This window comes from Notechis scutatus, chromosome 1 (genome assembly GCF_049901735.1).
Source record: "Notechis scutatus isolate UNSWTSFEM ecotype Mainland chromosome 1, rNotScu1.2, whole genome shotgun sequence".
Lineage (NCBI taxonomy): Eukaryota > Metazoa > Chordata > Lepidosauria > Squamata > Elapidae > Notechis > Notechis scutatus.
Window position 1 is genome coordinate 27,732,724 of NC_142009.1, and position 22,523 is coordinate 27,755,246.

Sequence of the window (22,523 nt, forward strand, 5' to 3'; positions counted from 1 at the left end):
TCAAAGGTTTGTGGTGCTGCTACACTTTGGATTGCAGAAGAGCAAAGCGAGAAGATGACTTCTGTTTTCTTTGACAACCTCTATTTGTCCACATAGCCAGACAGCTGGACTTCAAAGAGAAACTGCAGAGGGAAGAGCCAGCTCAGTTCAGAAATTGTAGAGGGAAAATGTGGGAGGACAGCAATGAGGATACATACAGTTTTCTTGCCAATGAAAGTACACCCCAAAGACCAGGAAGGAAACAGACTGTCCTGGGATGCTGGACAGGGTTACAAATATATTTCTGTAACTCTGACTATTGAAATAAATAAGTGCTGTTGATCATGCGTAACGGCTTAAGATGGATGCACAAAATGAATTCTAATATGAATTTTTTTTTACAGGAAAAGCCCCCTTTCACATACAAATACCTTCACTCTTGTTTCTCAAGGAAAAGTGATATTGTTTCCTACATTGGAGCCATCCAGAAGTCATAGAGGATCATTCCTGTTTAACATAAATGCACCATCAAAATTGGCAAAAATGTACCCGAAACTATCCCCCAAGTGTTGGAAGTATAATGAAGAAATTGGAACATATTATCACCTATGGTGGAACTGTAAGAAAGCCCAAATATATTGGCAGAAAATCCAGAAATGGAGAGAAGAAATGTGCAAAATTAAAATAGAATTTAAACCCCAAATTTTTCTATTGGGAATTAATGTGGGAGAATATAATAAAGATGTAATATACTTAATAATTCACATCACCACAGCTGCGAGGTTAGCTTATGCCCAAAGATGGAAAGGCAATGAAGTGCCAGGTGAGATGGAAGTAATTAGGAAAATTTGGATGTGCGCAGAAATGGATAAATTAAGTCAATAATTAAAAAATAAGACTGAATCTGATTACTATAAAATTTGGGAGAAGTTTTACCACTGGTTGAAAAAAGGAAGGAACAAGAATATCAAAGATGACTAAAGCTTATGTATATATGTAAATTTGTATTATTGTCTATATTTATTACTTAATGATGTAAGACAAGTAGGTGTGTCAGGATGTATGCACCATTTTCATTGTTTTTAAATGTCTTTCCTTTTTGTTTGTGTAATAAGAAGTTTAAAAAAAACATAAATGCAAGATATGAGTTCATAGAAGATTGGTTCAAGGTATATGTAGCTCAAAATAAAACCAAAGCCACAACTTCAGAATTCAAACTGCAACACCACCACCAACTCTTCTACTTTTGACCATTGCTGCTATATGTAATGGACTGTGAGAATAATCTTGAGGAACATGAGGAAGAGCTTCAAGGCAATGGGCAGATAAATGCATAACATGAAAGCAAGAATGGAATTTGAGAAAGTATCTGACTGGACCATCCTTAGTTCTCTTTAGGTTAAAGATGCAGGAGAGGGAGTACATTCAAAGTTGCAAACTTCTGTTATTTTAATAATAAAAATACATGTTGAAAATACCTGACACCTCACTGCCGAATCTGGCATTCACCAGCTTCAATTAACCTACATGGACAAGTTCTCCCCAATAGTAGGGAATTCAAATTACAAGGAAAAGGCTCATTTGAAAGGAAGTAGAAGACATTGTACTGAAGTCCTAATCCTTAGTAGGAATGAATATAGCAAAAACTGGCAGGTTCACTTAATGACAATAGTTTCTGCTTGCGCAGAATGGAAATGAAAATTATAAAAGAATATGTGAGCGGACAGGTATAGTTGTGAAAAGCAAAGTAAACAACTCCAAACGTTTTTTAACATTTGTTTGAAAATTGTGCAAACCATAGCACATATTTTCTACCAGGACTCCTGGTTTTCTATCAGCTAGTCATACTTGCATAATGATAAATCAACATTATGAAAGCATGTAAAGAAATTAGGTGTAATTCATTGCAACCCTTCCCCCCCCCCCCAAAAAAAAACCCTCCTGTATGAGAGTTGACTCTTCTGAGGAAGAGCTAAAAATGTTACAAAAGAAGAAGAACCACAGAATTAGGTTTGCTGTCACAGATGTCCTTGCTGCATGCAATATCTGTGATCTGAAAATTCAGTTCAAGGCCATTCTCAACTGGAAACTTCAGCAGGTTCTGAAATCTGATTTGGTGATTAAAGATCCTTATTCGTTAAACTAAATAAAAAACAGCTCTGGTTTCCCAGTACCGCCCAACAGGGAGTACTACAGAACTCAACCATAATCTGAGATGAGATAAACATAGCTGGGGTCCACCCTATCTGTCTATGCCAGATTTTCCCATATCATGGCACTCTCTAGATCAATGCTTCTCAACCTTGGCAACTTGAAGATGTGTAGACTTCAACTCTGAGAAGACTGATGGCCATGCTGCCTTGGCATTTTAGAATTACATCTCTATATATGGATAATTCAAAATATATGAAAAACAGCAGGTTGTTGAATCTGTACTAGGGACAAAAAAAGTAAAATAAAGTGCATGATTCACTGGAAAATTTTCCAGTGCAAGTATTCTCTTTCAAAACTCTGTGTGTCTGCATAAAAAGATTCTAGTGATTTTGGTCTATGATAAACATCAGGGCTGCTTTATACTGATCAGTCCCAGGGTGATTTGATCTGACAAGCTTTGCATATTGTGCAAATCCAATTCTTGGTGGTTTATAGTTCATTTGAGCCTGCTCATGGGTTTGTGCATTAACTATGCCAACACACTTTGAGATCATTGGCACAGGATATAGGCTTTGTATTATTTCGTCTACATTTGTGCATTCTATAAAGCCAATGTTCTTCACTTTGATTTCACCTTGTGGGAAGCAAATACATGTTCTGATTATTTTCTGTCACTTAGCTAAATTCTGTATAAAAGATTGATAGCATTTTTCATTCCTTCCTCTGTCCTTTTGTTTTAATCTGCAAAATCCCTTACAAAGAGACTGTGTGTTCTGTTTCTAGGTTTTGTTGGCACTGGCTGCATTCTTTGATAAGCCAATGGCTCCCTGGGAGCTTTCGGATTGCAAATACGGATCTGTAGTTAACTTTTGAAAATAAAAAGAAATTCTAGCTGTCTTTCTTAGTTTGGCCACCAGAGAGTGCATATTTCCACAGGAGTTGCAGCCACAGACATTCCACCTTTCCAAAAACTTTTTAAAACTCCAAACAACTGGAACTTTTTGCAAAGCACAACAATACTTCAGCCTTTGGACCTGCATCTGGTTCAGCAGTGCATATTTTTGCTCCGCTTCCCATTCTTGTTGCCTCTCCATGTGTGGTGAGTGTCCTAGTCACCAGCTTTACTGGAGATGCTGAGTGCTGGATTTTGAGAAAGCATCTGAAGTCCTTTGTCACAAAGGGTGGGGAGGTCTGCAGACAACTCAACAGCACCTCCCCTTCACCTCCAATTGACTATGGAAGGGGCTGCTATATATGCCTAGCTGGCTTTCCCCCTTTCTTCTGGGTTGGAAGAACCTGACAAGAGAAACACTGTGTTTTTACTTCCTTTCCTTCACCATGTCATGTGGCAGGAACTAAGAGGAATCGAGGAGTCAAGTGCCTAAGCTGCCAAACAATCCTCCTTCAGGTGAGTAGCATATCTTACATCTTGTTATGGAAAGGACTGCAGCGGTAGTGAGATTGTGGTTTGGTTGGGGAGGCAGAAGGATGTTTCATTAGGGTCTTTCTCCTCTTGTGCACAATCATGCTGCAAAGAAGTTCTGGGCCTGGTAATATCATTTTTTTTTTGCCTTGTCTTCATGAGGTGGACCTTGACCTTGAACTCATTCCAATTGCTGAATAAGATGCACTTAAGCCATCCTTATCCTTTTATCCTGATGCCAATTCCCAAACACCCCCAAATGATACAAGTTTTGCTAGGCTTTTTTCATCATTTCCAAATCAGATGATTTGCAGTGAAAGTAGGATACAAAGTAGGATACAAGTGAAAGTAGGATACAAGTAGGCAGTACAACAGGAAAAACCATGCCAATGTATTTTTCTGTCAGTTGAAGAACCAAGATGTGCCTTTCAGATCAGCTGTGGAGAAAAGCCCTTAGTCACTTATTTCCAGCATAGCTCTGGGTTGCCTTTCCCATCCCTTAGCTATTCTTTCCTATCTGTGAAGTGGGAATAATGTTGCCTAACTTCATATGTACAGGGCTGAAGTGGAAAGAAAAAGGGCATTTTGCATTATTCTGTGTCCCCTCTATGGAGGTACGCTGTCTAACCCTATCCTGAACTATACCCTCCCCTTCCAATCTTCCAGTGGGACACATGAACAGAGCTTAACTTCATTCTTGGAGAATTAAAAAAAAGAAGAAGAAAAAATCTGCCTCTTGAAATGACATTTTTTTTTCTCATTGCAAAACAAAACATGGAATTTAAATACAGCCCAATATAAATCATGTAAATATTACCATTTAGCTACAGCATCAATCCATCTGTAGAAATCTCCAATGGGGCAGCAAAAGAGCTTCAAGGAGGATTAAATGACAGTGTCTGATTGCGATGGAGATGCTGACAACTGGAACTGGAGACCAGCGGAGAGGGAAGAAATTAGATATCAAAGGGATTGCAGGTCTAAGAACATACTTGGATGGATATGGTGTTTTAAGTATTAATATTACTTTTTAAAGAAACTCTATCAAGCAATTTGTTAGAGAATCTGGATTCCATAATGACAAGAAGCTCAGAAGGATATAACTAAGTTCACAACAATTGTGATATTTTTAGAATGTAAATATTAAATAATTAGACTTTTAATAATTTATGTTGATTTAGGATTATTTTTGACATCCACCTATGATATTTAATATCACACCTTCTGGTATGGACTAAAATGGAAAGACATCATTCTGGATCAAATCAGCGAGAAAAGTCTTTACTTATGTTAAGATATGGTTTATTTTATTCATAGTTTGTTAAATACACCCTAATGGCCTAATGTTATTTATTTGATTTGATTTATAAAGCTGCTGATCTCACCCAAGTGACTTTAGGCAGCTAACAGTACTGCGCAATAAATAAATTAAATTCATAAAATACACAATAGAAAAATAGAAAATAAAAATAAAACACACAGCAGTTGGTTATACAGTAATCTAGCCTATCATCCACATAGCCAGGAGATGGGCTTTAAACCAATCTCAGGGCCCCAGGTTTGACATTAATCCAGGTTTTCAAAACCTTATGAAAGCCAACAAGGACAGGGCAAATCAAATTCTCAGGGGGATGATGTTTCAAAGGATGAGTGGTCCTACCCTCAAAACTAAGGAAGAACAGAATAGAATAACAGAGTTGGAAGGAACCTTAGAGGTCTGCTAGTCCAACCCCCTGCTGAGTCAGGAAACCCTACACCACTTCAGATAAATGGTTGTCCAACCTCTTCTTAAAAACTTCCAGTGTTAGAGCATCCACAACTTCTAGAGGCAAGTTGTTCCACTGATTAATTGTTCTAACTGTAAGGAAATTTCTCCTTAGTTCTAAGTTGCTTCTCTCCTTGATTAGTTTCCACCCATTGCTTCTTGTCCTGCCCTCAGGTGCTTTGGAGAATAGCATGACTCCCTTAGTCAAGCTATCGGTGGCATATAAAGCCTTGACTGATATTTAGTATAAGTCAGTAAATCCTATTTATAAAGGCAACTCTTTGCCCTGCATGTCTATGGAGATTTTCAGTCATCCAATCTCATCTAAGAAGCAAAACGTCTTTGAGGAAAAATGAAGTCCAATTGCCTTTTGAAAAACTACCTTTGGGACTTTGCACTACATGCAATTTCAAGATCATGGTAGAGCACATAACAGGCATGAGGTGGCATTAAAGCACCTTCAACTTCTTCAGGGAACATGGCAGGGCTTCCCTTAGCAGACAAGTGGCATGGATGTATAGTTGGCGCCTGCATAAAACGCCTGAAGTAATCTGGATAAGCACATTAAACATCAAGCAGGCAAAGCATAATACGCGCTTCGGAAATCTTCCATGTGATTTGAAATTTGGTGTGGTTTTTGCAATGCCTTGATCAAAGTGACAGGCTTCCCTCCTGCTCCCCCCCCAATTGTTTTTCTCTGGGTGCATTTGCATAGCACAATTCATTTGAATCACTGTTCTGGATTTACATAGTATATTGAGCCACCAATTAAATTAAAATAAATTAAGCAAAGAGGCTCACGATTACCAGCCAGGGCTAGGCATGGGTTTTCCATAATTGGGGTAGCAAAGGAAAATAATCTGAGTCTCCTGCCCCCACCCCCTTTTTTAGCAAGAAGTAAGGTGACAGTGCACTGAACAGAAGCAGTAAGGGTAAGTTATCATCATCAAACTGCCAGATTGTCAGATTTGAATGTGGGCTGAAATTAAAAGAAGGCTAGGACTAAAGAAAAGTAGCAAAGTGGCTGGGGAATAAGCCAAGAGGAAAGGTGCAAGAGTCAAGATTTGGCAGCTCTTTATAAAAGGTTGACAAAAGGTTGTCAGGGCCAGCTGACAACCTGATCGATGTTAACGCCTTGTGCCAAACGCCATACGTCAAAATGTTAAAATTCCAAACTGAAGAGTTTTGTTATTGGGTGAGACTAAAAAGTCTATCTGACCCTGCATTTTCTTTTTCCAACAATAACGGGAAATAAAAAAAAGAACTCTCAGAAGCTGGGCACGGCCAACATTTAACATTTGTGGGATTCATCTTTTGCACTTGGTTAAGTGAGATCAATCTTGTTCATGGGGTCCACCTTGAAAGTGTTGGGCAGGGGAACGGAGAGCTCATATAGGCACGACAAAGAGAAAAAAGAGAGCAAGGCTCCGGCACAGCTATAGGAAGCATCAGGATTTTGTCCATTTCCTCTAGATTTGGAAGTTCTTATTTTTATTAAAACTTTCAGGCTTTATCACAATTTTCATGGATCTCTCTCCATAGAATTTAGGCCATCAGTTTTCATCTTTTATAGAGGGGTTGAGGGCAGTGTGATGGATCAGCAGTTAAGACGCTGGACTTGTTGGCTGGAAAGCTGACAACCAGGTGGAAGACCTGAATTCAAAAGCAGTTCAAAAGCATGTAAATGCGAGTAGATAAACGAATACACTTCTGTGGGAAAATAACAGCCTCCACCCCCTTAAAACTATGGTATATGGCTGACCTTTCATAACTCTGACTCTAGTCTTGCAGAAGGAGTTCCTCCCTCTATTCTCATCCTCAGTGTTTAGGAGAAGATGACCTTTTTGAGCTGATTTCAGACTTATCCAGCTGGTTTGATCCAAGGTTTGGCAGTGTTCAACTTCTCCCACTCTCAAAAAAATTTCATCAGTGGTGGAGCTCAGCTTAGCTGAGTTAACCAACTAATGAGCCAGTATGCATCGATAAAGCCCTTTAGAGAAGGCTATTAGGGACTGACTACGTCAAGATTTCATTTGTGCTGTTTTTTTTAACCCGTGGCACATAGTGTGCTCTCCCAATTTAGCAAAACAGAACACACAAAATTTTTTGATACAATTGTTTATGAACAAACTGCAAAGCAAGGTTGCTTTTTTTTGTTTTGGTAGTAAATTGAATTTGAGTTTGATCAGCAGGAGGCTTCTTAGGGATTTCTCCAAACTTGTACCTTCCAGATATGTTAGAATTCAAATCTCATGATTCTCAGCCGGCATAGTAATAATGGGGGAATAATGGAACTTCCACTGATAGAGATAAAGTCAGGGAGGTTTATGTGACATTTTGAAAAATGAGCTGAGTTAAATATTGATTTGAACAGACCTATCAATTTGGAGGTCTTGCAGCAATGCCTCCTATAATACGATGGTGGGATCAATGTGATATGACAATGTGATTGTATTACAACTAACTTAAAAAAATGAAAGACCATTAATCAAAGAAAGAGATGGAGGAAGGCGGGGTGATAAAGATGAAGATATTAATTACATTTTTTTCTCTAGTCAAGGGCATGGAGGAAAGGAAAGTCTGCGCATTTAATAGACTTATGCTGGAATTGGATCAGGAAAGGAGACACAACTGTGTTTTATTCTGTAGGAAATCTCACATGGTTGTGGGAACTGGTGGAAACAGGAGTCTTTCATTTTATACTGAGCTTTTATATGTGTATAAATAAATTATTCATTGAAAGACTCATGAATCTTGAGTTACTTTTTAAGAGAACAGAACTGTAGGACATGACCTGGTTGATGCCAAGGGATCTAATTCCAGATCTAAGATCTAAGTCCAGCCCACCTTGAGTTCCATTGACTCTTATCTACTGCCCGGATTTCCTGATTTCCTTGGCTCTTAACATGAACTCTAAGAAGCACCAGGCCCTTTGAAATGTTTACTGTTGAAAGTAAGGTGTATTTCTATCACACACAGGTTTTTAGTGGGTGCATAGATAAACATAAGCAGGATAGGATGGAGTGGGAAAGCACAGATAATCTGAAGTGGTAGGGTGTTTTGCATGTAAAGAGGCCCAGAGTTTTCCTACTCTATCAGTTTTGTTTTGAAAACAAGGCTGGGTGTTTCAAACCTGCATATCCAGCAAGCGTTTTAGATGAACACCTGCTGATGCTTCTATTCTTGTCTTTTCCTTCCTATGTTGGCCTTTATTCAGTGGTGGGATTCAAATAATTTAAAAACCGGTTCGCCCTGGGTCAGGTTAGCTGTCGTGGGAGACGTGGCCCAACCCTGTCCTCCAGCTCCACTGCACATGTGGGATGAGCCTCCTGCAATGGCCAACCTGACCCTGGGCAAACCGGTTGTTAAATTATTGCCCCCGCTATCAAAGTCGATCCTGGGTGCTGCACTGCAATGGAGAAACAGGCAACAGAACGGCTGGCATGAAGGTAAGAGGAGGAGCAGGGAGAAGAAAGAGGGAAAGTGGCTTTCTCCTTCCCTCACACTGGCTGCTCCGTTGCCCATTTCTGCATTGCAGTGCATTGCCCGGGATCCACTTTGATAGTGGGGTGAGGGGGTAATTTAACAACGGGTTCATTGAACCGGTTTAAACCGGCTGAATACCACCACTGCCTTTATCTCGTTCTCTTTTCCCTAGTTTTTCACTCTGTATACATTGTAGAATGCAGAGATCTTGTCTATTCTGTCATGTAGAGATAGTCCTTGACTTATGATCACAATTGAGCCCAAAATTTATGTTGTTAAGTTAAATGAGACAGTTAAGTGAAAGTTGCTCCATTTAATGACCTTTCTTGCCACACTTGTTAAATGCATCACTACTGTTATAAGTTAGTAACATGGTTGTTAAGTACATTTGGCTTCCTCATTGACATTGCTTGTCAGAGGTTCACAAAAGGTGATCACAGGATCCTGGGACACTGCAACCGTCATAAATATGAGTCAATTGCCAAGCATCTGAATTCTGATTACATGACCATAAGGATGCTGTAATGGTCATAAATGTGAAAAACGGTCATAAGTCACTTTTTTCAGTACCCTTGTAACTTTGAATGGTCACTAAATGAACTGTTGTAAGTTGAGGACTAGCTGTACTTCTATGTGGTTTGATATGTATCAATAGTTATACATCAGTCAGTCAGTCATGCAGTAGTACACTATCTGTGCCAAATGTCACTGATTATGGATCTTCTTTGGGATGCCAACACGTTATGCTCCAGAGCAGCTGCAAATATTCTCTGATTTTCTGACCCCAAGTGGGGGATCCAGATCTAATCCAGCAGTCTCCACAGAAGTAAATGTCATTAAATTGAAAGCTGCAAGACACATAAGCACAGGAATAGTCCAGCTGCATCAGATGAAAACTCATCTTAGTCCAATATGTTGATTCTCATTGTGGTCAGATACTTCTGAGGTAGTTTCAAGCAGTGGATGGATACATACAGAAGTGGTATTTTGAAGAATGCTACCCCTTCTACCCAAGGGTTATACAGTCTTTAAAACAGCCCTTCTCCAAGGAACTCATACAATTCCCTTTTAGGCCACCTATGTTTGTGGCCATCACTCTTATCCCATCATATCTTTTGACAGCAAATCCCTTGAGTTAATTATTTGCTATATCCGCTCTAAATCTCTTTTCAGTTACCTTCACTTGATGCCACTTAATCTAAAGTTTTGAGAGTAGAAATAATTCTTCCTGTCTACTTATCATGCCTTATATAAGTTTATACATCTCAATCATATACTCCTCCCCTTTAGACTTTTTTTTCCTAAATAAGAGTTCTAATTTTGTAGTCTGTTCTTGTATAAAAAGGATTAGAACACTTTCAGATTGGATTCAAATTGTTTTGGTTGCCCTCTTTATGATTCTTATGTCTATTAATTCCTGCCACTGCCCCCAGCATTAAGCTAGCAAATTGGAGTGGATGTTGGAGCCTCAATTGATAAAGCTTTGATATTCTTCAGTAACATCTCAGAATGTTCAGTGCATGCATGCAAAACATATAATCTAAAGATCAACTGATCTTCACCAGTTTCTCAATGAATTCTATGTTCCTTGCATAGGATGGAGAATAAAGCCATGTATCTGCACACTTTGGGTGAAAGAGAGAATGGATCCATCCTTGAAGAGCCATTTGATGGAAAGAACCTCTCAAAGCTGAACCTCTGTGATGACGGTAAGTCCCAGGAAGCAGTTGTGAGATTCAAAGAGCATTACATCAAGAATCAAGGGAACATGATGATGTGTTGACCAGGAGTGCTAATTTATGCAAATTCTCATAGGGACATGCTTGAATTGCACCACTTGAATCAATTCCTGATTAAAGATTAAGAATAGCAATAGAGCAATAGCACTTAGAGTTATATACTGCTTCACAGAGCTTTCCAGCCCTGTCTTAGCAGTTTACACAGAGTCAGCATCCTGCCCCCAGCAATCCTGGTCCTCATTTTATCGACCCCAGAAGGATGGAAGGCTGAGTTAACCTTGAGCCTGGTGAGATTCGGACTGCCAAATTGCAGGCAGACCCACTTTGTTAAATTTCCAGTACTGTTCTCAGCTCAGAAAAATATTGTTCAGCATGCAATGTGTATTTGGGGAGATAAATCGCATTTTAAAATGCATTTTGGGGCGGATTGGAAATTCAGGACAGAAAAGTGGCTTCATGAACTGAACATACATGTTGTGATATAATTCAAAACCAGGCTGAGCAATGTGTGAACAAGTTCAGATACATCAGAGCTACGTCCCCAAAAGTAACTTGGTAGAGGACTATTTTGGAGTAGCAGTGAAAGTGGTAGATGAATGTACTATGAGATCTTGTAATCTGAGCATTAAACCTAGACCAGTCTTCCCACATAACTGCTGAGGCAGGTGGCATGTGGTCCAGCATAAGTGGAGGATGCTAGGTCACTGTGACTCAGACACTAGTTTGTGTAGTTCAATATTTTCTTCTTCCATACCAAGTCTGAATTTTTGATTCACTAACATTAATTATTTTGGCACTGGATCAAGGTATTTTTATTTGGCCAAGCATTTTCATAATTGTATTGTTTCGGTTAGTTTGCAGTTTTCATTGCTTGCAGTCTCTTGTTTCTATATTTGTTTCTTGTTTTATAGTATGATATGTATGAATTTGGATACCAGGATATATTATTCCTAAATGTCAGTAAATAAACATTAAGAAATTCCAGGGACTGAACTTAGCATGCAAATCTAATGAATTTAATACTGGAGTACAACCCTTCCTTACACCATGGGTATACTTACTCGCCTGTGTACAATAAGGTTTAAATGGTTTAAATTGTGTGAATTTGCCTTTGACACAGTACGCCACCGTATAATGAACCCTTTTCAAAAAACTTCTTGTTAAGCAGCACGGCTTTGCATTCTTGTATCAGGGACCAGCACATTTTTGGTTTAGATCCATCACTGGAAGCTTTCAAGAAGAGACTGGACAGCCATTTGTCTGAAATGGTATAGGGTCTCCTACTTGAGCTGGGAGTTGGACTAGATGGCCTCTGAGGTCCCTTCCAATTCTCTTATTCTATGTTTTTCTGTGTTTTCATAGATGGCACCTTATTCAGGATAACAAACATCCCAGAAGAATTTCACTGAGTTTATAAATGTGAAATAAAAGGAAAACATTCATTAACACAATGGAAAAACAAGCACACATTGCCAAAACAGTAATACATTTCTGAAACAGTGATGAAAAAAATATCTGGAGTAGTGGGACATTAGTGTCTCAGAAACATTGACAATGAAAGACAGAGAAAATGAGTACAAATACATGTCAGAAATTATAATATAAAATGCCTGGTAGCCTTACACAGTAGACCATATTGAGAAACTGCGTAAAAATAAAACTCTTAGAGTGGTTACAGAAACAAAAACCTGGAACTTTAAATTCCTGTGAATTAGGATCATGCCCAATCTAAACCGGTCATTAAGCGACAAGACATTTTCAAAAAATTCCAAATTGGTATGGATTTAAGCTATGTTTATCTGTTGCCTTGGTAGTGGATCTTCCTTCTCTCTCTCTCTCAATAAAAAAGGTTATCCTTTCTATTCTCTACAACAATCTACAACTTTTTCAGACCTCTGAAAAAAAAAAGCTAACCTTTTATGAAACCATTTAATGCTGCTGGCAGATTAGGAATATGCACTGAGTTTTGACCCTTCCATTTTAATCATTCCTAAGCCATCTCTTTTTCAAGAAACTGAGAACAAACTGAAGTCAAGCAAGGTGCAGCCAAATTTTCAGTCACTGAAGCTTTCATCCACTCTTATAACCAACTTTAATATATTCAGGTCACTTGCTTGGTTTCCTTGGCCTTCTAAACCATAATGGATTTAGACAAATCACAATTTAGCCCCATGTGAGAATCTGGTTACTAAATTAGATGACTTGGAATAGGTTGCTCAAAGATCATGGGCTATTTCCTAAAATAAGTGAAACTAATTTCCAAGTGCAGAGAATTTTGAATTTCACTATTCCTCAAGAATATGAGCAATACATGAAGTAGGGAACAATTTTGACCTTCAAAGGGTGTCACTTCTCAGCAATGAAGTATGAGGAAAATTGTGTGGAGTATCCCAGCTGCAGGTCTTGCATTCGGTAGCTCTGACCTAAACCATCTGGACTTCTTTAGCGTAGGACCAAGACAATTAAGCTACTTTTATAAGAGTGATGTACTGTCTGTTGGCACATTTTAGTGTGGACTCTGGAAGGTACCACTTTGACACGAGCAATTTACCGCAGCCGAAATTTACCACACATGTTAAGGTTTGTCTTGCTAATAATACTGTACTTGTTAAAAACAATTTTTGTAATTGTGGTTTTTCTGAAAAATAAAATCCAGAAACTTGACATTTTCTTTTTATCTTGATTAGAACTGTTCCAAACTTTTAATTGAGGACGTTTTGAGATAGACAAGTGGTTTAAATATTTTTGTGGTAATACTGAAATTTACATGATTCACTTTTTTTCTATGCATTCTAACAAGTGCAACTTTCTTCGCTGCTGTTTAAATGCTTTTTTAAAAATGAGGATTTTTGCTGTGATCCTAGCCAATTAGGGTTCCTACAGTCTATGCAGCACATCCCTTTGCTACGTAGTCTACCAGATTTGGCTATGTAGTAATTTTAATTATAAGGAAAGCCAGGGCTTTGGCAGTGTAACTTAGGAGGATAAAATAGGCTGCTGTAAGAACAAAGAGCCTGACATTCAGTAATAGACAATCTTTTTCCTTATTGTGTTTTTATTGGAACATATTAAATAATTAAAAATGATAGTTATCAGAGTGAAGTTCAAAGTCCTACACGATTCAATTCCTAGTCCAGTATGCTGATCTGATGATTTAAGAAGACACTGGACAACTGTTTGTCTGAAATGGTATAAGGTTTCCTGACTGAAGAGGGGGTTGGACTAGAAGATCTCCAAGATCCCTTCCAACTCTATTATTCTGTTCTGTTCTGGTAAGTGATTTTCAGCAAGATGCAGAGACATGAACCACATTGACTGATGTGCATTTGGTTTTTCTGGTTATTTTAAACTGAACTCGATAGCTTTCATTTTATGTGTAGATTACGTTGGTATCACTGTTGCTATCTAAGTACCATTTGGTGAAACAACAGGCTATAATATTTTTTTAAAAACCACAAAATTTGTCTGACTTTTTGTATTATTTTTGTTGCATACTACACACTATGCTCAGGTATGTCCATAAACCAGACTTTATCTTCTCCCTAGATCAGAAAAAATCCAGACAGGTTGCCAAGTTGCTTCTGATCCTGTTAGTTAACTATGAAAGGTTTTGCCATATGCTTTGATGGTTTGTTGGATTTACCTAACAAAAAAATAAGAAGTCCAATTCCTCTTTATTTTCCACTGGAAAATTGAACTGAGGTTAGGTGCGCTGTAATTGTTCTCTCGGTCTTCGTTTCTCCACTGGGCCACTGTGGGAGGGTGAGAAAGGGATAAGTTTTTTTTTTCTCTTTTAAAAAGAAGTCATATATGCCATTAAATTGGGGGTGGTTGAATAGCACCACTATACCATCTGGTTATACATCGAGGTTTGGATTTGAAAGGATACTGGGCGAATGAGAGATTTCTTCCTCCCAGAGATCATGTATCCATGTTGAAATTTATATAAGAGACTACCTAAGGTCTGCTTCTGTTCCAGAATGGGAACAATAGGTTCCAATTTCCATCATGTTCTCTAAGGGCCTGGTATAAGTATTAATATCAGAAAAACAGATTGTAATTTTCCTCATTATGAAATGTTAGCTCCATCTGTTTGGCGAGTGACAAGACGAAGGCCACAAGTTGACAATAAAACTATGCCAGTAATTAAAGGCATATTGAATCAGAGAAGGGAGAGGCAAGGATGTTACATCATAGCTTAATCACTTCTTAAAAAATCCTTGGTTTTTTTTTCTCCAGAGACACAATTTGGATATTGAAAAGAATTATCTTAGTGATTTATTTTAATATTTTGAAATAAACTATGCGTAATATGTTTTTAATTTACTGGGATATGCAACTATGTGAAAATATACCTTGGTTCAGGGTAGTAGGTCAGCTTGAAGCTTTGATTTACCATTAGTTTATGAGCTGTAATTATGGCTTAGCATGAAGAAAGGGGCAACTTGGGGACATTAAAAATGTCAGGATAGTGGCTGAAACTGCACAGTTGAAGCACTTTGTCTTTTTAAACACGTGTACCATCCAAAAAGGAATAGAGCTTTGATGTTCAAACAAATGGCAACTTCAAATCTCAACAAATAAATGCTCTGTCTTACATATTGGCAAAAAAATATATCAGAAAATAAAATACAAGCTGAATAGTCAAGACCTTGTTGATGACCCAAACTTTGTCAAGGACCTTGGAGTTCTCATCTCTAATGATCTAAGTGCTAGAGCCCACTGTAACTACATAGCCAAAAAGGCATTAAGAGTTGTTAACCTAATCCTGCATAGCTTTTTCTCCGGTAATATCACTCTACTAACTAGAGCATACAAAACATTTGCTAGACCAATACTTGAATACAGCTCATCAGTCTGGAACCCGCATTACATATCTGATATTAATACAATTGAGAAAGTCCAGAAATATTTTACGAGAAGAGTCCTCCACTCCTCTACTTGTAGCAGAATACCTTATGCCACCAGACTTGAAATTTTAGACATAGACAACCTAGAATTACGCTGCCTTCGGTTTGATCTAAATATAGTACATAAAATTATATATTGCAGTGTCCTACCTGTCAATGAATACTTCAGCTTCAACCAAAACAATGCAAGAGCACACAATAGATACAAACTCAAGTTAAACCACACCAAACTTGATTGCAGGAAATACTTCAGCAACAGAGTGGTCAATGTCTGGAACAAACCTGACTCTGTGTTTTTTTTCCCCAAACCCCAAAAACTTTAGCCTTAGACTGTCTACTATTGACCTCACCCCTTTCCTAAGAGGTCTGTAGGGGGCGTACATAAGCGCACCAACGTGCCTACCATCCCTGTCCTATTGTTTCTTTTTTTTTCTTATTCATATCCATTTCATGTATTCCTAACTGTGTTTATACTTATACCTATTATCTAATAATAGCTTGACAAAAATAAATAAATAAATAAAAATAAATAAATAAAATGATGTGGGCACTGTCACCATTTTCGCTTTTTGATCCCCACTGCAGCCATCATGATGAAGGAGAATGGGGCACATACTTTATTTGCAGTTACCTAACTTATTGTGGCTTAGGGGAAAGGGTTGTCCTTCCGAAACAGCTACCAAACCACAGATACACATCGTAAGTGTATCTAAATATGTGGGTGGGGGAGAGCTGGTAGGGCCAATAGCCAAACAAGCCATACAGACTTTGCTCATTTACAAAACTAATTCTGGGTTGCAGAGGTGGTATTCAGCCAGTTCTGACTGGAAATTTTGAATAGTTCGGACAGCCAGTAAATACCATATCTGGTTGGCCCTGCCCCCATCTATTCTCTGCCTCGCGAGTCCCAGCTGATCGGCTGGGTCTTCTTTTATTGCCCTGCCCAGGAGAATGGAGCTGGAAAGCAGGTTAGTGGAGTGGGGAGGGAATGGAGATTTTGCAGTATATCCTTCCCCTGGAGTGGGGTGGAAATAGGGATTTTACAGTATCCTTCCCCTGCCATGCCCATCAAGCCATGCCCACCAAGCCATGCCCACAGAACCGTAGTAAAAAAAAATGAATGCCACCACTGCTGGGTTGCTTCCAGATTATTAAGCCATTGTTGAAAACCAGCTGTGACTTGGGCCTGTTTCCACTTGCACCTAGTCCCGTCACAAATCTGGACTATGAGCTCTTTGCCAGCCTATAAGTGAAATAGTCCAAAGTTGTTCTTTGCTGCATTGCCATATTTTTTTTTCTTTTTACAACCTTTTCATCCTTTTACTTGGGGTGGAGTCAAGGCAACTGAATGGAGCTGAGCATTTACTGATTGGAGGCCCTTCCTATGCATGGTACATAGCAGATATTTTCTCTTTGCACCCATCTGCCACTATTTAGGATTGAAGTCAATCTTCCAAGTGGGAGGCAAGCATCTTCACTTCTAGGCCACCGCACTGCTCATTGCCATTACCATATTGCTATCTCCATTATTCCAGAGATAGCCAATTTGATGTATTGTAGTGGTTAAGGCACCAGGCTAGAAATTGGGAAATCAAGAGTTCTAGTACAAGTAGTATAGAGTTTATATATAAATATTATGTATTTAATAATAATAGTATAAATAAGTATAAAACCAAGCAATCATTTGGCAGATAATTTATAATTTTATTGACGATGTGAATAAGGAGGCAGAATATTTCTAGATGACCAATGTATGCTGTATTGTTACCTAAAATTCTCCACATCTTTGGTAATTTAATTGGTATTTATACTGCTGTGTTGCACTCAGTTCTGTAACAATGCAATGAATCAAAAAACAAAACAAAATAGTGATTCCACAACGGACAACTGAGCATGTTAAAATGCTTTAGCAAATAAAATCCTTTTGACCTGGCACTGAAAAAAGATATTGAATCAATCATACTTCCTTCAGGTGGTGTATGTGTGTGTATTTCTTTGAGATTTAATTGAAACTTACTGGCAACCAACATAGCGCATGTAGCAAAAGTGTGGCAAAGGTGTATTATGGCATGTATCGCTAGTCACTCTGCCACATTTTGGACCATTTTGAGCTTTTGAATGGTCTTCAAGGTTAGCATCTTTGAAATATTGACATAGTCCACACATGAATTGTCCAAGGTATAGGTGACCTCCCAAACGGGCAAAACTGACACAGGAGATAAATCTATGCAAAGGCCTTTTTTAACCACAGCTGTCACCTGCTCTTCGGGAAGGAACAGGCATCCAAGAAGTCTTTCAAATTACACACCAATCCTATCTGGGAAAGTACAGTCCTATTCAGAAGTAAAGATGGAGAGTCCTTGTACTATCCATGCACTAACACTCCCAGCTTCTTAGGGTCAAACCTATTCTTCCCCATCCGGCCCCCAACAGACTATAGGCACTGGAACAAGACCTGTTCCTTCCCAAAGCCTAGCTTGAGACTGTGTTTTTTGAGACTGCAACTTTAAGATGCAGGCTGGGGAATTCTGGAAGATGAAGTCCACCCATCTTAAAGTTGCCAAGGTTGAGTAACCTGGCCTAAGAAAGAATTTAGTACAATGGGAATTTGCCTTTCCAAAAGGGATTTTTAGGAATAAAGCAGAAAGAAATATACGATAGGCCTTGTATGCTTAGTACAGAGGGGAATCTGGTAGCTGTTTGGTGAGATTTTCCTGAAGGAAGCAGCCTCCAGGCCTAAAATTTCTCAAATTCTTAAACAGAATAGAATTAAATCTCAAGAATTATGATGAGTGTAGCTGCGGGGAACAAAATTATCTTCACCAAACACTAATACCTAGATTTACAAGGTGCCACAAAGGCTCAACATGTCATCCTTTCTGTTTAACATCTAGGTGAAACCACTGGTGAAGTCATCCTTAAAGATGGGGTCTTATATCAGTAAGGTTCATCATCAGTTGAGCTGTATCTCATCCCTAGTCTGGACATCTTAAAGTTGCAGTCTCAAAAAACACAGTCTCAAGCTAGGCATAGGGATGTCCCCATTACGGCATAATCCCATGTTTTTAGAAACAGGCAGCAGTATCTAGGTCAGAAAGAGATTTCAAAGTTGCCAAATGAGGTGAAAATTTGCCTTTTGGGAGACTCTCCCATCTATCGTGAGAAAGCCAGAGCAGCAGCTGCAATGGTGAATTTATGTAAGGGAAAACCCCCTTCTGGAATGTAGCCAACAAGTCCCAATTAATTTTCAATCTGTTCAAACCAATGCTAAATTCAAATTAGGGCATGGAAGAAAATCCAAATGTCTGTGAAAATCTTCAACAGAGTAAAACCTTTTAACTCGGCTTTCTTCCATCCTAGAAACTTCTATTCCAAAATAATATGTCAATCCAAAGGACAAATGCTATGGTTTCATTTCTAGGGCTTTGTTCTCACATCACACACAAAAAAAATCAAATAGACAAATTTGCAGAATTTGGTTAAGGTTGCTCTTAACAATTTTCATTTGTTTTAAAATCTGCTTTTGATTTAGTGTGCCAGCTATCCTTCTTTTCTGACATTCTTCCACTATGCCACCTGAAATGGGTTATGGCTTCAGATTGAGTCAGAAGGACACAGAAAGTCTGTTTCCCCAAAGAAAAACCATCAGTGTATCAAACAGTATCGATGATCATGAAGCAATTGCATGTTACGTGTCTACTTCAGGGATAGGCATTGCTGAGGATAACATAGGAATTATAGTTATATCTGCAATCATATTAGACACAGATTCTTTTTATACCTCTGTTCTCTTCAGCTGGTCAACATGTCATCTCCAAATCTCATCAGGAGCAATCTTTACTGAATAAGAAAGCTAAAACATGTATGTGGGATTCACAACTGCTTGAATGTTTTAAGCACCCCAATTCTTTTTGCTATAAGTTTCCATGTTATCTATCCTTGTTTCATTTTCATTATAAAGTTCTTTACTGATGGCACACACCACTGCAGAACTTTTAAAGTAGTACCAGTAGCTTAGCTATTTATCTTTAGCAAATTTTTGGCTTTTTGCTCAGTGACAAGATCTTGTTGCATTTTCTATATACTTCTCCTTTACATCAATATTGAACCGGTGTCTGTGAATCTCTGCCCTTTTCATTTTGGCATTTTACTGTTTGTATCAGAGGTGGCATTCAGCAGGTTCTGACACTGAATTTCCAGCGGAAATTTTGAGTAGTTTAGAGAACCGGTGGCAGAAATGTTTAGTAGTTCGGAATACCACCTCTGACTGGCCCCGCCCCCATCTATTCTCTGCCTCCCGAGTCCCAGCTGATTGGCAGGGTCTTCTTTTGTTGCCCTGCACAGGAGAACGGAGCTGGAAAGCAGGTTAGTGGGATGGGGAGGGAATGGGATTTTGCCATTTTGCCAAGAGTGGAGAGGGAATGGGGATTTTACATTATCCTTCCCCTGCCATGCCCACCAAGCCATGCCCACAGAACTGGTAGTAAAATTTTTTTTAATCCCACCACTGGTTTGTATGCTATGGAAAGTTTCTTACTATTTGCTTTCACTGCCAGCTGCTGTCCTATGGTGTCTCTAGCAGCAGTTACCACAGAGATAACAATTTCAAATACTTTCCAAAACCTTAATTTTTGTCATGTTTTTGAAAGCTTCAGCATTCCAGAGACAAGCTGATCTCTCAATGTATCACTTAGCCCTTTGCCAAATTCGCAGGGCTGAGATAGCATTTTAAATTAGCTCATATGCTGCAAAAAATCCCCTCCCTCTTTTTTTTTTTTTTGTCCTTATAAAACTGTGAAATGCTTTCATCTGTACTAAGTATGGTCACAAATGTTCCTGAATTATTGTTTCTAGAACTTCAAAACTGAATTGCAGGGGACTTTATATGGTTAAGCTGTTCAAATAGCTGCCTTGTTTGCCTCTATTAATCCTCAACAGGCATCAATTTTCAGCAACTATTTAATTGCCTCAAAAAATTGTTCAAGTCTCTTGGTACTTACTGTCCAGCCATCCATACCACAATTAAGCATATTCAGATTCTCCTAAAGAACACTGATTGGGGAAGTCTGGGAATTGAAGTACACACATCTTAAAGTTGCCATTTGAAAAAACACTGTCCTAAAGCTAGCTATCTTCTGTGTTCCTTTTCTCTTTTTCCTGCAATCACTTTAACTTTATTCTTTGTTTTTTGTCTTTTGCCTTTTCTTCTTATCCAGAGACAAACTTAGCGCTCATAACTTTTTTTCTTAATAATCCCACTTCATTGTCTCTGTTGTGTCTTATCCATTGATCAAACAAAAAGTTACTGAAGTCAGGAATAGTTGCTTCTATTGCTTGCTTTACAGAATATAGCAATAGCACTTAGAATTATATACAGCTTCACAGTACTTAACAGCCCTCCCTAAGCAGTTTTACAGAGTTGCCCACAACAATCTGGGTCCTCGTTTTACTGACCTTGGAAGGCTGGAAGGCTGAGTGAAGCTTAAGCTGGGTAGGGTCGAAGGAATCAAACTCCTGGCAACGTGAGCAGAGTTAGCCTGCAATACTGCATTCTAACCACTGTGCCACCTGGGCTCAAAGAAATATCTTAAAGCAGGGGTCCCCAACCACCGGTCCCTGGACCGGTACCGGTCCCTGGATCATTTTTTACCAGGCCGCAAAGCTTGGGCGCCACCATCTTGTTTCGACAGCGCTTCCGGGTTTTAGGTTGCTTCCGGGTTTTCGGTTGGAAAGCGGGGTTTGGGTGCTCGCACCTTAGTTTCGTCGAAGGGCGGGGGGGCGGCTTCAAATGAAGAGCCGTCCCGATGGTGGTGGAGTCTCACGTTACTCAGGTACCGGTCCGTGGAAGAATAAATAATCGTGAAATCGGTCCCTGGTTTGAAAAAAGTTGGGGGCCACTGTCTTAAAGCATTGGCAAGAATTCCAATATGTTGGCAATCCAAAGTACCATAATAACAATATAAGATTTCAGGCGTTGTATTCACAGATAGGCCTTGACTTATAACCACAACTGGGGCCAGAATTTCCATTGCTGAGCAAGGTGGTTGCCCGATTTCACGAACTTTTTGCCATTGTTGTTAAGCAAAACACTGCAGTTTTTCAGTGGCTCCCCCCACTCTTGTCAGAAGCTGGCTGGGAAGGTTACAAATGACAATCCCATAACCCTAGGACATGTCAACCATTCTAAACACAGGCATTTTGATCATGTGACCATTGGGGATGCTGAGATGATTGTAGGTCAATTTTTTTCAGTGCTGTTGTAGCTTCAAACCATTGCAAAACAAATGGTTTTAGGTCAAAGACTATTGGTATCAATAATAATACCAATAACTAATATACTGTTGTATAGGAGCAATTTGGAATGAATTGTTTGGATGGTTAGTTGAATTCACACTGGTCTTTTTTAAAATCAGGGTCAATGGCCTGTAATGGGGTTTTCTTCTGTGCTATAATGGTGAAAATTGCTTAGAACATTTGCATTAAAAATGTTTTCTTTACCAGATGCATTAACATACTGTTTGTAGATTTGGATACCTCCGTGAACTGTTCCAAATCCAGACTTTCCTTAAATTTTTCTCTTGTTTATTTTCTTCCCATTTTGAAAGTAAATGTTGCTTCTTTGCAGCATTCTATGGCCAACCTTGGCTCAGGACTTTTGTGTTAGATTCCTGCTATTGGCAATAGGTTTGTAAAAAAAATGGTCATGCCAGATACATTCTTTTTTTTAAAAAGTATGTTTTGCAAGCATTCTTATTAAATACTGCTCTGAGCAATTTTTTCCTTTCTCAACTTTAAAGTCTAGATACTAATATTCTGACCATTCTCCTTGTTGCTGTGTTTATGAGTTGCTGAGAATCACCTGCCAAAGTAATCTCAATGGTTGTTTTTTTTGGTTGTACTTCCCCAACAGAAAGAGACAACAAACACAGATCCTAGATGGAAAGCATCTATGGAAATTCCTCATATCAAAATAACTTACTTCTTATTTTCCCTATTCTATATTAATTCTTTGATTGCAAAATCTATTTCAGCAAATAATGTATCTTCACAACAATCCTGAAGCAGAA

At 38.7% G+C, this 22,523-nt stretch overlaps 1 protein-coding gene across 1 annotated transcript in view; it reads left to right on the forward strand.

Moving 5' to 3' along the window:
* Nucleotides 1-3,094: 3,094 nt before the first annotated feature.
* Nucleotides 3,095-22,523, forward strand: part of SCARA5 (scavenger receptor class A member 5) — a 133,059-nt gene continuing 113,630 nt past the window's right edge. Inside the window, exons 1-2 of the mRNA XM_026671535.2 lie at nucleotides 3,095-3,541; nucleotides 10,404-10,516. Of these exons, the coding sequence (XP_026527320.1) occupies nucleotides 10,405-10,516 (112 nt within the window). The 5' untranslated portion in view covers nucleotides 3,095-3,541; nucleotide 10,404. The remainder of the gene's footprint in view (nucleotides 3,542-10,403; nucleotides 10,517-22,523) is intronic.